The sequence below is a fragment of the Lissotriton vulgaris genome, chromosome 11 (assembly GCF_964263255.1).
Source record: "Lissotriton vulgaris chromosome 11, aLisVul1.2, whole genome shotgun sequence".
In the NCBI taxonomy this organism is placed as follows: domain Eukaryota; kingdom Metazoa; phylum Chordata; class Amphibia; order Caudata; family Salamandridae; genus Lissotriton; species Lissotriton vulgaris.
The window spans coordinates 902,270,878-902,284,677 of NC_141699.1; the positions used below are offsets into that span (position 1 = coordinate 902,270,878).

The 13,800-nt window shown below is 48.8% G+C and overlaps 1 protein-coding gene across 1 annotated transcript in view; it reads left to right on the forward strand.

Annotated features, from left to right (window-relative positions):
• The first annotated feature begins 4,349 nt into the window (after positions 1–4,349).
• Positions 4,350–13,800, forward strand: part of LOC147683664 (uncharacterized) — a 28,779-nt gene continuing 19,328 nt past the window's right edge. The window contains exons 1-3 of the mRNA XM_086942561.1: positions 4,350–5,960; positions 10,312–10,702; positions 10,907–11,253. Of these exons, the coding sequence (XP_086798687.1) occupies positions 4,350–5,960; positions 10,312–10,702; positions 10,907–11,253 (2,349 nt within the window). The remainder of the gene's footprint in view (positions 5,961–10,311; positions 10,703–10,906; positions 11,254–13,800) is intronic.

Below are 13,800 nucleotides of genomic sequence, written 5' to 3' on the forward strand. Positions count from 1 at the left end.
GTTTTTTTCAACTCTATTTTCATATTTTATATTTCAACTGTTACTTTCAATAGGAAAACCTTGAAGGATCTTCACAAATAACCCCTTGCTACATTCAGGATTTCATCTACTATTCAAATATGTATAGCTCCCTAGAGTTTATTATTGTTTTCACACCCATTTCTACCACTAACTGGGGGGTTAAAGCACAAGAAATTATGAAAATAGCCTAAGACCCAGTAAAATGCCAAAACTGTGGGTTTTCTGACAAAAGTATGCATGTTACTGAAAGCTAGGAAGATGGTGAATTTAGCACTGCAATTCCTTTGTTGATACCATTTGAAGGGAAAAAAACCCTGATATTTTCTTCTGCAGCACTTTTATCCTATGTTTTCCAAATAATACAAAAATGTACTGGATTTTTGGGCTAATTTCTTAGTTCCCTTCAGGGGAATCCACAAACACTAGATATTTTTACAATCCTCAGGATGTTGGAAAAATAGGACGCAAATGTGGTGTGGATACCTTATGTGGAAAAAAAGTTATGGGGTCCTAAGCTAAAACTACCCCAAATAGCCCAAATAGAATGACCCAGAGGAGGTGGAGGACTGGCAGTGAAAGGGTTAAAGTCTTGAGAATACCAGAGCTTAGATACCTTCTTTAACATTGAGAACTCCACATACTCTAATAATGTTAACACCTTGAGAATAATTCCAGTAATTCATTTCAACACTGGTCGATCTCTTCAGCATAAGAGAAGTGAGAGCTTTGGGTACTGGTAGATAGGAGAGCAATGGTATGTGAGGCTTTATGGAGGAAAGCATGGCTCTTTGGACACAAGAGTTTGGGAGCTTGAGGGAATAAGAGCTAGACAGGGTGAACAGGAAGTTCATGTTGAGTAGAGTTCCTGATTTAATAAAATTAATAATAAGATTGACATTTATAAGTTCATGACAAAACATAATAATTAATAGGGGCTTACAGACTAGGTGTTATTTTTACCTGACTCACTGAAATAGTTATTCACCTTTGATCAGTTGACCCAGTTCTGCTGGTATTAAATTTTGGGATCTGCAGGCTATGTATTGAAATCTCTGCCTTTGACTTAACAGTCTGAACTGTCTTAAGACCTGAATACAAGGCAAGCTCCATGTTAATGTCACCCTTTCTCATAGAAAGATTGAGTGGACATATGTTATAGTATACTAAATTCATATCTACAGAATATAAGATACTGTATTAAAATATATCTCAACAATATAAAACACTATCTATCACTCTCTCTTGATTGTTGAGTGAGGAAGAAGCTGCCTGATTTTTTTGGCCATAGAAACCAGCCACAAAACTCACTGAAAAGGGGGGGCTCTTGGCCCCCCCGCCCGCATGGCGGCGCGGCGATCGCCCCTTCCCTTTGTGCCCCTCGGTGGTGGGGCGTGCCCTCCTGGGCGCGCCCCACCACCGATTGGTTGGTGCCCTCCCTGACCCGGATACCATGGTAGGATGTCCGGGTCAGGGGCGGGCGTGCCGGGAGGGGCTGGGTGGGGGCGTAGCCACCCCCACCCAGCCCCTTGGGGATAAAGAAGCGGGGAGCGCCCAGGAGACCCTCTTCTCCCTGGACGCTCCTCCACAGCGTGTTGTGCCCCGCGCTCGGGGCTTCTTGTTTTTATTGATCGTGTTGTTTTATTTTGCAGGTTAATCGGCGCTGCGGCGGTTGTCCGTGCCCCAGCGGTCGGCGGAACTCGGTGGAATCTCGGCTTGGCATCGCAATCGCGTCCATCGGAGAATTGTGGAGGAGCACAGGTCGCCGGTAGACGGGGCAGCGGCGAACCGGGTCACAGGTTACACGTGGCAGTCTCCGGAGCCTGAGGTATTTTACGAGGGTGGGCGCCACATCGGGGATCAGCTGGCCGGTGCATATTAATGAGCCGGCATGCAAGAAGTGTTTTTCGCGCCAACAGTGCACCAGTCTTTTCTGTCTTTCTGATCGGGGCACAAGTGTTAGCGCGGGAAGGTGGCTTCACACAGTCTTCAGAACGGCGGGTGTGTGCTATGAGGGCCGAAAGGCCATAGCGAAGCGCTAGGTGTTTTTTGGGGCCGTGTTTTATATTTCAAGGATCGACACGCGGAAACAACGCCTTCTCCGCTCCTCGCATTCCATTTACAATTGTCCCCTGTCTCCGCATTACAGCGCGCGGTGAAACCAGCCGGCTGTACGTGGAGCTGTTTAGGTTGCGAAGCAGGGTCGACCAGGGCAGGTCCTGGATGGGAGACCAGGGGAAAGGGTGCCTTTGGATTTATTTGAATGCCTGTACTTTAATTACTGCAATTTTGGGGTCGTTTTAATTAGGAAACAAGGGCCTGTCTACCAGTGGGATTATTTAATTGGCGCCCCTTTCTAAAACAGTAACCTGGGGTGTTCTTTTGGTTTGTTTAAGACTTACAGGCACAGACAGTGCTAAGGTGGGGAGATAAGAAGGGGGGACAAGTTTCCAGGTATTGCAACCTTGTTTTAGGCGCTGGTATCAACAATTGCTTCAGCCTCATACTCCCAGGTACTGATAATTTTTCTATTACAGGCGCTTAAGAAAATATCGCTGCAGTTCAACTGATCAGCTCAAAGAGGTGGACGTAGGACGCGGTTGCGGACTCGAGTACGCAGGATTGGTCGGTAAGAGGAGAACGGGGGGCTAGCATTTCATCGCTCCTGGTTGCCGCCGGGTGGGTCTACACTAGGTTTACTCACCCCTGACATAGCCGGATAAGCCGGTGGTGTTGCAGCCGCCGTTGCATGGTGCTTACAGCCCCCTGGACATCCTCCATCTGGTGAAGGTACAAAGCGCGAGTACGCACAATTGTATCATTAGGAGTGTAGGCAGTCCTTAGTGGTTTTGAACATGCTAGGGCCAAGGGGTGGTAAAGGAGGGTCCCGGATGGAGGTTATGATGCAGACCGTGATGCTTGAAATGAGCAACATTAACAAGTGATTGGGGAAAATTGATGAATTAGAGGCTCGCTTTAATGAGAGGTTTGATGAGGCTCCTGGCCCATCGGGTAGGCCTGTTCGCCAGAGGACGGCCCCCTTGCCAAGGGGGGATTTTGTTACCCCGCCTAAGAGGTCTAAGGCCAAGAAGCCCAGGTACACTGCGCCCCCCCCCCCAGAGCCGATAGTTCCGGTACCTATTATACCTGTCCCTGCGGCTCCAGCGCCTCTGGCACCTACGCCAATTGTTCCTATTCCAGCAGCGCCAGCCCCTGTCAATCCGCCGGCGCCCCCCCTGCCGGGCCTGCCCCTTCACCCGTGGCGCCCATCCCACTTACGGGTTTACCGCCACCGGCAGCGCCCTTGCCTCCTACACCTCTGCCGCCGGTTATGCCCCCGGTGGCGCCGGCAGTCCCAGCAGGCAATTTAGACTCAATCCCCCCTGAACTGGTATCTCAGATAACGGCCTTGATGCCGTGGCTACAGAAGGGGGGGGTGTTACCGGCTTCGTCAGATCATGCCGCAGAAGCGGCAAAATTGGTGGAAAAGATTAAATCTGCAGCGGTGGCTGACAGTACTGCAGTGCCCTCATCTTCTTCCCTCGCAGGTTCCAGTCCCGCCCAACCGAACGGAGATGGTGGGCAGCCGGCCCAGGTGCCTGGAAATGGTAAGGAAGTGGCGCTGCCTCTCTTGGGAGATGGTTCTATACCCTCCAGGAGTGAGAATTTAGCACAACATGTGTCACAGACTGTGAAGGAGATGATTTGGGCTGATAAATATGTGTACATTTATTCATTACTGCTTGACAATAGGGAAATGGAGCATGCAAAGACGCTAAAGGAGTGGATGCATCCAAGTGAATGGAGGGCACAGTGTTCTAGATTTAGGGTGGAAGAAACTCTGCTTAACTGGATCAGGGCTTTTGCAGTGTTCACAGCTATCAAGGCTGAACGACCCCCCAATGTGCAGGCGCCATTAGCATGCTATCAGAGCAGGATTGTGGGGTGGAGTGAACAGTACTCTGGGGATGCGTGGAAAGGGTATGATGTCAATTTCAGGAAAGCCCTGGAATTTAATCCGTCACTGACATGGGACAAGGTTGACTCTATGTCATGGCATCAGCAATTCTCAGAGAGCTCGCCCCCCAATCAGTCCACCAGTGCAGTCAAGGTTTTTTCCACCAGACCTCAACAGCCCTTTCGGCCACCCCAAGCGGGTGAGGTCCCGGGTAGGAATAGGGGCGGCGGGTCAGAGAAGAAAGGGGTGTGCTGGGATTTTAATAGGCGCACCTGCACAAGGGCCCCGGGCACCTGTAGATTTAAACATGCATGCGGGGCCTGTGGTCACCCCTCACACCCAGAAGCATCTTGCAGGTCCAAGCAGGGCAACCATGGTCAGAGGGGAAGAGGAAAGCCAGTGTAGTACAAACAAGTTGGGTACCCCCACGCCTGTAGATGTTCTGGCAATGATCCCATGGTTAAATAGATATCCGGACCACACAGCAGCCACACTACTTCAGGAAGGTTTCTCCCAAGGCTTTAGGATCCCGGCAGGGGGGTACACAGGTAGCGCCCATTGCAAGAATCAATTGTCAGTGAAACTCAACCCTACAGTGGTGGCGGCAAAAATTAGCAAAGAATTGTCTCTAGACAGGATTTCTGGCCCATTTGTGAGGGTGCCCGTCCCCAATTTTGTGTGTTCACCACTAGGAGTAGTTCCCAAAAAAGAGAAGGGCCAGTTTAGACTGATCCACAACCTGTCGGCGCCCAGAGGAGCGTCTTTGAATGATGCGATTGATGAAGGGATTTGTAGTGTAAAATATGCCTCATTTGACCAGGCGGTGGACCTGTTGCGTGCCCTGGGGCCAGGGGCCCTGATGGCAAAGTCAGACATAGAATCTGCTTTCCGTCTCCTCCCAGTCCACCCAGCTGATCATCATCTCCTAGGTTTCACTTTTGAAGACAAGTTTTACATGGATAAATGCATGCCCATGGGCTGTTCCATATCATGTGCATATTTCGAGACGTTTAGCTCTTTTCTAGAATGGGTCATGAGACAGGCGACGGGCCACCAGCAGGTCATGCATTACCTGGATGATTTTCTCTTCTTAGGTGCGGCGGGCTCTCAGGAGTGTGCCTGGGCACTGCAGGAATTTTGCGTGCTCATGCGGGCTTTTGGGGTCCCGCTAGCGCCGGGGAAGACGTTTGGGCCATCCACCTGCTTGGAATTTCTCGGTATCGAAATTGACTCAGTGGAAGGATGCTTCAGGTTGCCCCAGGACAAAGTGTCTAGGTTTAGAGCAGCGCTGCGACAATGCCTACGCAAACACAAGGTTTCCTTGCAACAATTACAGGAGGTGGTGGGGCAACTGAACTTCGCTCTGCGGGTTATCCCTATGGCACGCCCGTTCTCACGCTCCATTGCCCAGGCAATGAAGGGACTACGGGAGAAACATCACCGCACGAGGTTGTCATCTGAGGTTCGCCAGGATATGCTCATATGGATGGCGTTCCTGGAGGATTTCAATGGCAGGGTAGTGTGGCCCGGTCCTCCCACCACATCAGCAGAGTTGGGTTTATGGACAGACGCGGCTGGTAGTGTGGGCTTTGGCGCCATCCTGGGGAACAAGTGGGTCGCCCAACGATGGCCGGAAGAATGGAGAGCATGGGGTTTGACCACCAATATTGGCTTCCTTGAACTCTTCCCAATCTGGGTGGCATTGAAGGTCTGGCCCGAACACCTATGTAATCAATCAGTGGTGTTCTGGTCAGATAACATGACCGTGGTGGAGTGCATAAACCAACAGGGGGCGCGCTGTCCTTTCATACTGCGCCTGATAAAGGAGATTGTGTTGCAATGCTTGAAAATGAATGTGGTCTTCAAAGCCAAGCATGTCCCTGGCATTCTCAATAATGCAGCTGACTCCCTCTCTCGCTTTAAAATGCAGGTTTTCAGGGAACATCTTCCTGCAGCAGATCCCTCTCCGGCTCACTTCCCGGCAGTACTTTGGCAGATTGGTGCCCCAGATTACAGGACCTCGTGGTTGCTAGCTTAGCCCCCAGGACCAAGACAGCTTACGAAGGGGCGTTTTTGTCTTACCGTACTTTCTTGGGGCAGGAATGGGAGGTTAGGTGGGCACAGGAGGACAGCTTTGCGGCCTACTTAGAATGGATGCACAGGGAGGGTCGCTCCGTAGCGGCTGCGAGCAGGCATAGGGCGGCGGTCTCCTTCTTTGTGCAGGCTAAGGGCATGCAAGACCCCACTAACACCTTTATGGTGCGCAAGGCCTTGAGGGGTTGGCGCCGTTTACAGGGTCACCCTGCCGATAAAAGAAGGCCCATTGGGCTAGCACGGCTGACATCTTTATTGGTGGCACTGCACAATGTCTGTAGCTCGGAGTGGGAGGTACTTCTGTTCAAAGCTGCATTTTCCCTGGCTTTCTATGGGGCTCTGAGAATTGGTGAGTTGGTAGCAGCGTCCAAACATGATCAGCAGGGCGGCCTACAAGGGGCCTGTGTAAAGATCAGGGAGGATACCATGTGGGTGACAATTCAGAAATCCAAAACCGACCAGGAGTCACGGGGTCACACCATAGTGCTCCACCGAGCCCGTGCCAATCCTTGCTGCCCAGTTGCTCATGTGGAAATTTTCCATAGACAGCGAGGGGGCACGGCGGGAGGTGCACTGTTGTGTCACGCCGACGGTACGCCCTTGACCAGGTACCAGTTTAGAAGGGTCTTGGAGCTGACGATCAGACAGGCAGGTCTAGACCCCAAGGAATTTGGCACTCACTCGTTTAGGATTGGGGCAGCAACTGAGGCAGTGGCAAGGGGCCTCCCAGTTAAAAATGTGAAGGAAATTGGGAGATGGTCCTCTGAATGTTATAAACGATATGTGCGAATTGACATGTTGTGACCGGATGGTGCTCACACCCGGTTTGTTTCTGGTTTTTTGCAGTTTCTCAAACCTGTGACGCAGGGGAGGAACTCTCCACCGGGCATCAACGATCTACGCCATCACGGAACAAGCATCGGGATCAACACAAGAAAATGGTTTGGATCGTGGGTCACTCGTATGTGAGGCGTGCTGAATGTGTTTTTCTTTCAGGAGACCGTAGTAAAAGGGCCGCGCAAAAGGGGTTTGACATTTCATTCTTCGGGAGAGGGGGTCTATGTCTCACCCAGTTCAGGGACTTCTTCCAGGGACTCTTAGCTCAACAGCCCGCCCCCGTCAGTGGTGATACTTCACCTGGGGGAGAATGATTTGGCCAAATTGGGGAGACGCATCCTTATTGAGGAGATCATCTCCACTGCGGGGTGGGTGGCCAGGACTTGCCCGGGTTGCACGGTAGTATGGTCGCAACTTATCCCTCGGTGGCAGTGGCGAGGGGGGGACTCGGTTAGGGCGTTGAATCACTCGGTAAAGAGGATCAACACACAATTGGACAAACTATTTCGGGCCCCCCGGTTGCAGACAATTCCACATGGGTGTATCTGGGGCGAACAGTATTACCTAGGGGATGGAGTACACTTGACTGAGGCGGGGAATGTTTTGTGGTCTAACAATCTCTGGGCCTGGTTAGAGGGTTTTGCTAAACAAGATTGCTGATTTGGGTCTAGGTAGGGGGAGGCCAGATCGTCGGTTAACAATGCTGGCCTGTGGTGGTAAGGTCATGACCGGTGAGCAGCTATTTTAAGGTCTGAGGGGGCGGGCATCATCCATGGGAGGTTCCCGTCCAGGGGGAGGGGCCATTGGCCACTCCAAGAACTCCAGGGGCAAGGTAACTGGTGCTTCAAAGGGGCGCGGGTTGGAGTAGTCACGCTTTCCTTAGGCTGGTAGCCACCCCGCGCACGCATACTTATGACGTCACCGGATGGCGCAGAGTAAGGGCCCTCCTTTAGTGGGTAAATGGAGTTCACGGCGTAGACCGGGTAATTACCAGGACCGGCTGCGCATGCGCACATCACTAGGTAAGGCGCAGCTAGTAGGACCTGACACCGGTTAGTGACCTTGCCATATGGCCAGAAATGTAGTATACAAAAATCAAGATGAGGATGTTAGCTTCGGTTAGGAAACAATCTGTATTAGAGTTTCTGTTAAGGTTAGCCTCTCAAACTTGTTGACAATATTGTATCTAATGTCCTGCTGATTTTTGTATAAATTGTTGATCATGCAATTAAAAAACCTTTTAATTTCATATCTTAATAAATACGGCCGGGAGGTCTTGCGACCTCCCGCCTTCCAAAGATAACCAGGTCTCATGTTCATGTGTCAGGTGTTGGTGTGGTCAGATGGGGGGGGGGCGGCAGCCAGTCGCTGACCATGTGAAAAGGGGGGGCTCTTGGCCCCCCCGCCCGCATGGCGGCGCGGCGATCGCCCCTTCCCTTTGTGCCCCTCGGTGGTGGGGCGTGCCCTCCTGGGCGCGCCCCACCACCGATTGGTTGGTGCCCTCCCTGACCTGGATACCATGGTAGGATGTCCGGGTCAGGGGCGGGCGTGCCGGGAGGGGCTGGGTGGGGGCGTAGCCACCCCCACCCAGCCCCTTGGGGATAAAGAAGCGGGGAGCGCCCAGGAGACCCTCTTCTCCCTGGACGCTCCTCCACAGCGTGTTGTGCCCCGCGCTCGGGGCTTCTTGTTTTTCCCACCCACCATCCCTGAAACTAAATGATTGATGTTGTCTTAGTCTAGTTTAAGCGTAATCTGTAGGTGCTTGTTGATATCCTTGATATGCATAAGTGATCTGTGCCTGGTTTGTATATTATGCTGGTGATGCTTGATTTAGGAATTTTTTCCCCTTTTAGTGAACTGTGATGAAACATGTTATGATATTGCAATTGTGCTTAGGACTTTTTTCCCATTTGTAGCTTTAAATTGATGTTTTGATGTGTTAGCTAGAGTAGTTGTCATTAGAATTTTTTCTCCTAGGTCATCGTATTTATTAGGTTTGGGGCATGCGGTAAGGTCATGACCGGTGAGCAGCCATTTTAAGGTCTGAGGGGGCGGGCATCATCCATGGGAGGTTCCCGTCCAGGGAGAGGGGCCATTGGCCACTCCAAGAACTCCAGGGGCAAGGTAACTGGTGCTTCAAAGGGGCGCGGGTTGGAGTAGTCACGCTTTCCTTAGGCTGGTAGCCACCCCGCGCACGCATACTTATGACGTCACCGGATGGCGCAGAGTAAGGGCCCTCCTTTAGTGGGTAAATGGAGTTCACGGCGTAGACCGGGTAATTACCAGGAATGGCTGCGCATGCGCACATCACTAGGTAAGGCGCAGCTAGTAGGACCTGACACCGGTTAGTGACCTTGCCATATGGCCAGAAATGTAGTATACAAAAATCAAGATGAGGATGTTAGCTTCGGTTAGGAAACAATCTGTATTAGAGTTTCTGTTAAGGTTAGCCTCTCAAACTTGTTGACAATATTGTATCTAATGTCCTGCTGATTTTTGTATAAATTGTTGATCATGCAATTAAAAAACCTTTTAATTTCATATCTTAATAAATACGGCCGGGAGGTCTTGCGACCTCCCGCCTTCCAAAGATAACCAGGTCTCATGTTCATGTGTCAGGTGTTGGTGTGGTCAGATGGGGGGGGGGCGGCAGCCAGTCGCTGACCATGTTGAAATTTTGGCTGCAGGAGCAGCTAAGTTTTGTGCTGTTTTTGCTTCGTTTGAAGGGGTAGAATACAATGCATTTAACCACAATTTGAATTCGATTTTAATGCATGGAAACTGTCAAATCAAGTGAAATTTTACTGTGAGGTAAAATTGCCCTAGTATCGTGAAAATCTTAACTAGGTACAAAGATGCCTCTGAAGTGCATGGCATTTGTTTAAAATGTTGGTTTCTCCGATGGCATATTTGTGGAAGAGATATTCATCTTTAAGTGTTCGTCCCAAACTTTTGTACGAAGCACGGGCAACATTCAAAGAAGTACAAGATACAACCTGATTATGGCACTGTATGTTAGCTTCATTAGATGTACCAGACAGCACTGTGGGGCCTTAGTAGTCCAACAAGTACTTTTTGGGGGATATTCTCAAGAACGTGTGAAAATCAGTCACAATGTACATTGCCATGCAGTCTGACAGTAAACTTGTACAATGCGTGAACATACATGTGAACACAATGTCAATCAGCATTTCCCCTTCACGGCCTTATGGACCTTGTCTCAGGACCAAGGAATCACAATCAAACCAGCCGACAAGGTCGGGGAGGCAAGATGGCCGCCAGCAGGCCGTAGGGGAAGGTCACTCTTTTCCTCCTCTCCCAGAGGGTGTTTTTCCTTGACCCCGACATACATTACGAATCAAGAAGAAAGCACTTGCTAATTATGTGACTTTTTTGGAATATAGCAGCAAATGAGAAAAGAAAAGAAGCGGGAAAAAAGAACTGTTCTTGAAAAATTACAAGAGAAATATGGAGTCCTAGCAATGCTGGGAGCATTAATTAATTGGACGGCCCGGATTCAGGCTTCACCACGCTTGACCGGACTAAGGCAGACTGAATCAAAAGATATAGCTTGGAGCGTGTCCCTTCTGGTGTCGGACACAGTAAGATTCTGCCGCTCCGGCTGGAGCAGATTGATGCAAGTTATGGCCCCCAAAATACAGAAGCTGCTGAAGGAGCACAGACAGCAACGGGATAAGGACGAGGATGTGACCTCTAGCGACCCGGGGGTGCCGGCGGCCAACCTAAGGACGAAAGCGAGGATGAAAGCGCAGACTCGCAGAGAAGCGGCGAAAGGTACAGCAACAGGAAAAGAAACAACGGCGATAAGTGCTCAGAAGTTAAAAGAAAAAGAGAAAGAAGCGGAAAAAGAGAAAAGGAAGGCACTCATCACTAAAAAGAACAGCAAGGAGCCAACAACAGCCACAGATACAGCGGGGAGAGAAGCGACTCTGCGGCAGCCTACCCTATACGAATCATTTTCTCCTCTTCCAACGTCAGTCACGATTCCGACTCCGACTCCATTGCCGGTATCTGTTAGGACGGATCAGATGCAGATACAGATGCAGGCCCACTCGCATCAGCAGATACAATCGCTCACCTCGCTGGTTGTTACAGAGGCAGCTGATGCGGGAGGTATTCAGAGTGAGCCACGCTGTGAGGGTGGGACTGAGAGTAACGTGCAGCTGTCCGGAGCGCAGCCCATGGTGTCGGCCTCAGAGAGTGTGACGCGGAGAGCGAATGAAGCAGTGGAATCGGGGGCGGTCAAGGAGAAACACGCGAGCAATGCGGACACAATTGTGGGTACAGAAAAGGATACAGGCAAAGAGTTCTCTACTGATGTACAGGTACGGGGGAGCGGTGTGGAGCAGCTCCCGATTGTTAGTGGGATATTAGTAGTTATTGACGGGGGCCCTATGCAGGATTTGAGCACAGTGACCAATGGTTCCTCTCAAAACAATGGCAGCATAAACAATGTTATAAGCAATGCAATATGAGAAGATAATGTAGCCCAGACTGATAATAACATTGCCCATACTGGGGGAGATGTAACACATGTAATGGATACAATGGCAGTTGGGGCAGCTGCGGTACTAGTAGAATCGAATACTATACCATCTGACATTTTAAATACGGGGCAAATACAAACCTGAGCCAGTACTGCGCATCCTGTGCATAATGCACAGGAGTTAAATAATGAGCATAACATTGCTGCCATTGGATAGCTGCCTGAAAATTGGTTCTATCACTGTGGAGGGTGAAACGTGCAGGTGACATGAAAGGTTATTTGCAGAACCTTTGCAGGCTCAGTGTAAATTAATACCTTGGCACAAAAGTGTACCACTTAGTGAGTTCTTACAATGGTCACCACTAAGGAATACCTCCTTTCCCCCATTCCAACATTTGTGTGTGTATGGTAAAGCCCAGGTTGACTTAATGTATTCTTTACCCAACCTTTCATACAGGCCCGCTGGTATATGCTGTAGACAATACTGAAATTGGAAAATCGTCACTGGTATCGTGATGGTGCCATGTATTATCCATTCAATGACAGGCTTCTCAGAAACTGTAAAGGGTAATCTTTCCAGTTTTTCAAATCTCAGCACCGTATAGTCTGCTCCTTTTTGAGGCAAAGCGATTTGTTTATCTGTAAGGTTAAATACAGAAAGCAAAGACGTTGTGTTGATTAGACGCCATGGCACGTAGCCTGAACGAAAAGTTTGTAACGTCCAGCCTAGCTGCATTATAGAACGTAATTGAGACTGGCCATGTTGAAACATGAGCAAGTCCTGCTCTATTATGTCAATTGCAGAGGATACAATGCTGTCCAAAGAATATATTCTGGAGGACAGAGTTGTTAACCCATTGTCCACTACAGAGAGAGTTTTCTCTAAATTAATACAATCAATTTCCCGTATTCTTTCTGCAGTTTCCATTTGCGTTATTTTCCAAGCTTCGTTGTACGCTGCTTATATACCGGCGTATATGAAACATTTTTGACGTGGTTTGCGAGGCCCCATTAAGAAATCTTGCAGATCATTGCCTTCTTTAAGTAAAGATAAGTGTTGTTTGATTTCTGGAAGTATAGATTACTGTAGCCACTCAAGGCATAGCTTTCCTACAAGAGAGTTAACCCATTGTATCCATCTCGGATGTAAAGCTTTAGCATTCGGAATGCTCGCTTTCATCACTGCTTCTAAAGCAGGTACAGGTGTAACGATCATTATGCGTTTACCCTGTGCTAGGGCTCTCTCCTTTGCTACTGCAGTTTGAACCGCTGTCAGAATGTTTTCTGTAGAATTGAATTTTACTTCAGCTTGTGTATACAAGTGTGATTTGTAAGCTATTGGTACCTTTTCACCTTCATTAAATGTTAGTTATGTGAATCCGCATCTCCCTGGGATGATTCGGATCACAAGTATGCGCACATTGTCGCGTGTCTCTAACTGTGTTTTTGCTAACATGTCTGTTTGCACTGGACGCAAAATTTCTGTGTGTGTTTGAGTCTAATTAGTTGGTTTGAAATCAGGTTGATTAGTTCGTAGAGAGGTTTAACCCTTTCTGCGTAGTTTAGAACATAAGTTCTTCCAAAATTCAGGAAACCTAGAATTGACTGCACGTTTTTCAGTGTCTTGGAGTTCATGAGGTTGGAGCAGTGCACATTTCTCTAGAAAGTTTGCTGCCAGGCTTTTGCCTTCACTTGAAAGTTCGTATCCTAAGAATAGGACATTGTGGTGGGCAATTCGTGATTTCTTAAAATTGAATTTGTACCCTTCCGAAGCAAACCCAAGTATTATGGTGTTCACTCTTTTCAAGTGCACGTCCAAATCATCGTCTGTAAGATAGATGTCATCGACATATGACAATGCCTCATCATCGTACATTTGTAGTAACTCTTATTCTGGCTGAAAATAACCCTGGATTATTCTTGAATCCCTGGGGGAGACTGCAAAATTGTCGCTGTGTCCCCATGATTGGGAAAGTGGTCAGATGTCTGCTTTCTGGTTCAATGTTTTGACAGAAGAAACCATTTGGAATGTCTAATGTCGTTTTATATTTTTTGCGCACAATGTTATTCATCAGTGCTGCACTGTGTGCATTTTGTACTGCGAATGTTTTGCAACAGGAGTTTCAATGTCTGTAATCCAAAACTAGACAATATGAATTGTCTGGTTTGGAGACAGGAAACAAAGGATTGTTCATTGACGAGGTGCATGTTTCAATCACCCCTTGGTATTCAAGTTGATTTAAAATCTCCCTGACCTGTTTTTTAGCTTCCTGTTTTACTGGATATTGCCTCAGTGCAGTAGGTTGATTTTTTAACTGGATTTTATGGTGAGGAGAGTCCTCATCTCATCCCACATGATTTTTATATAATGCTGGAGCCTGGGCCA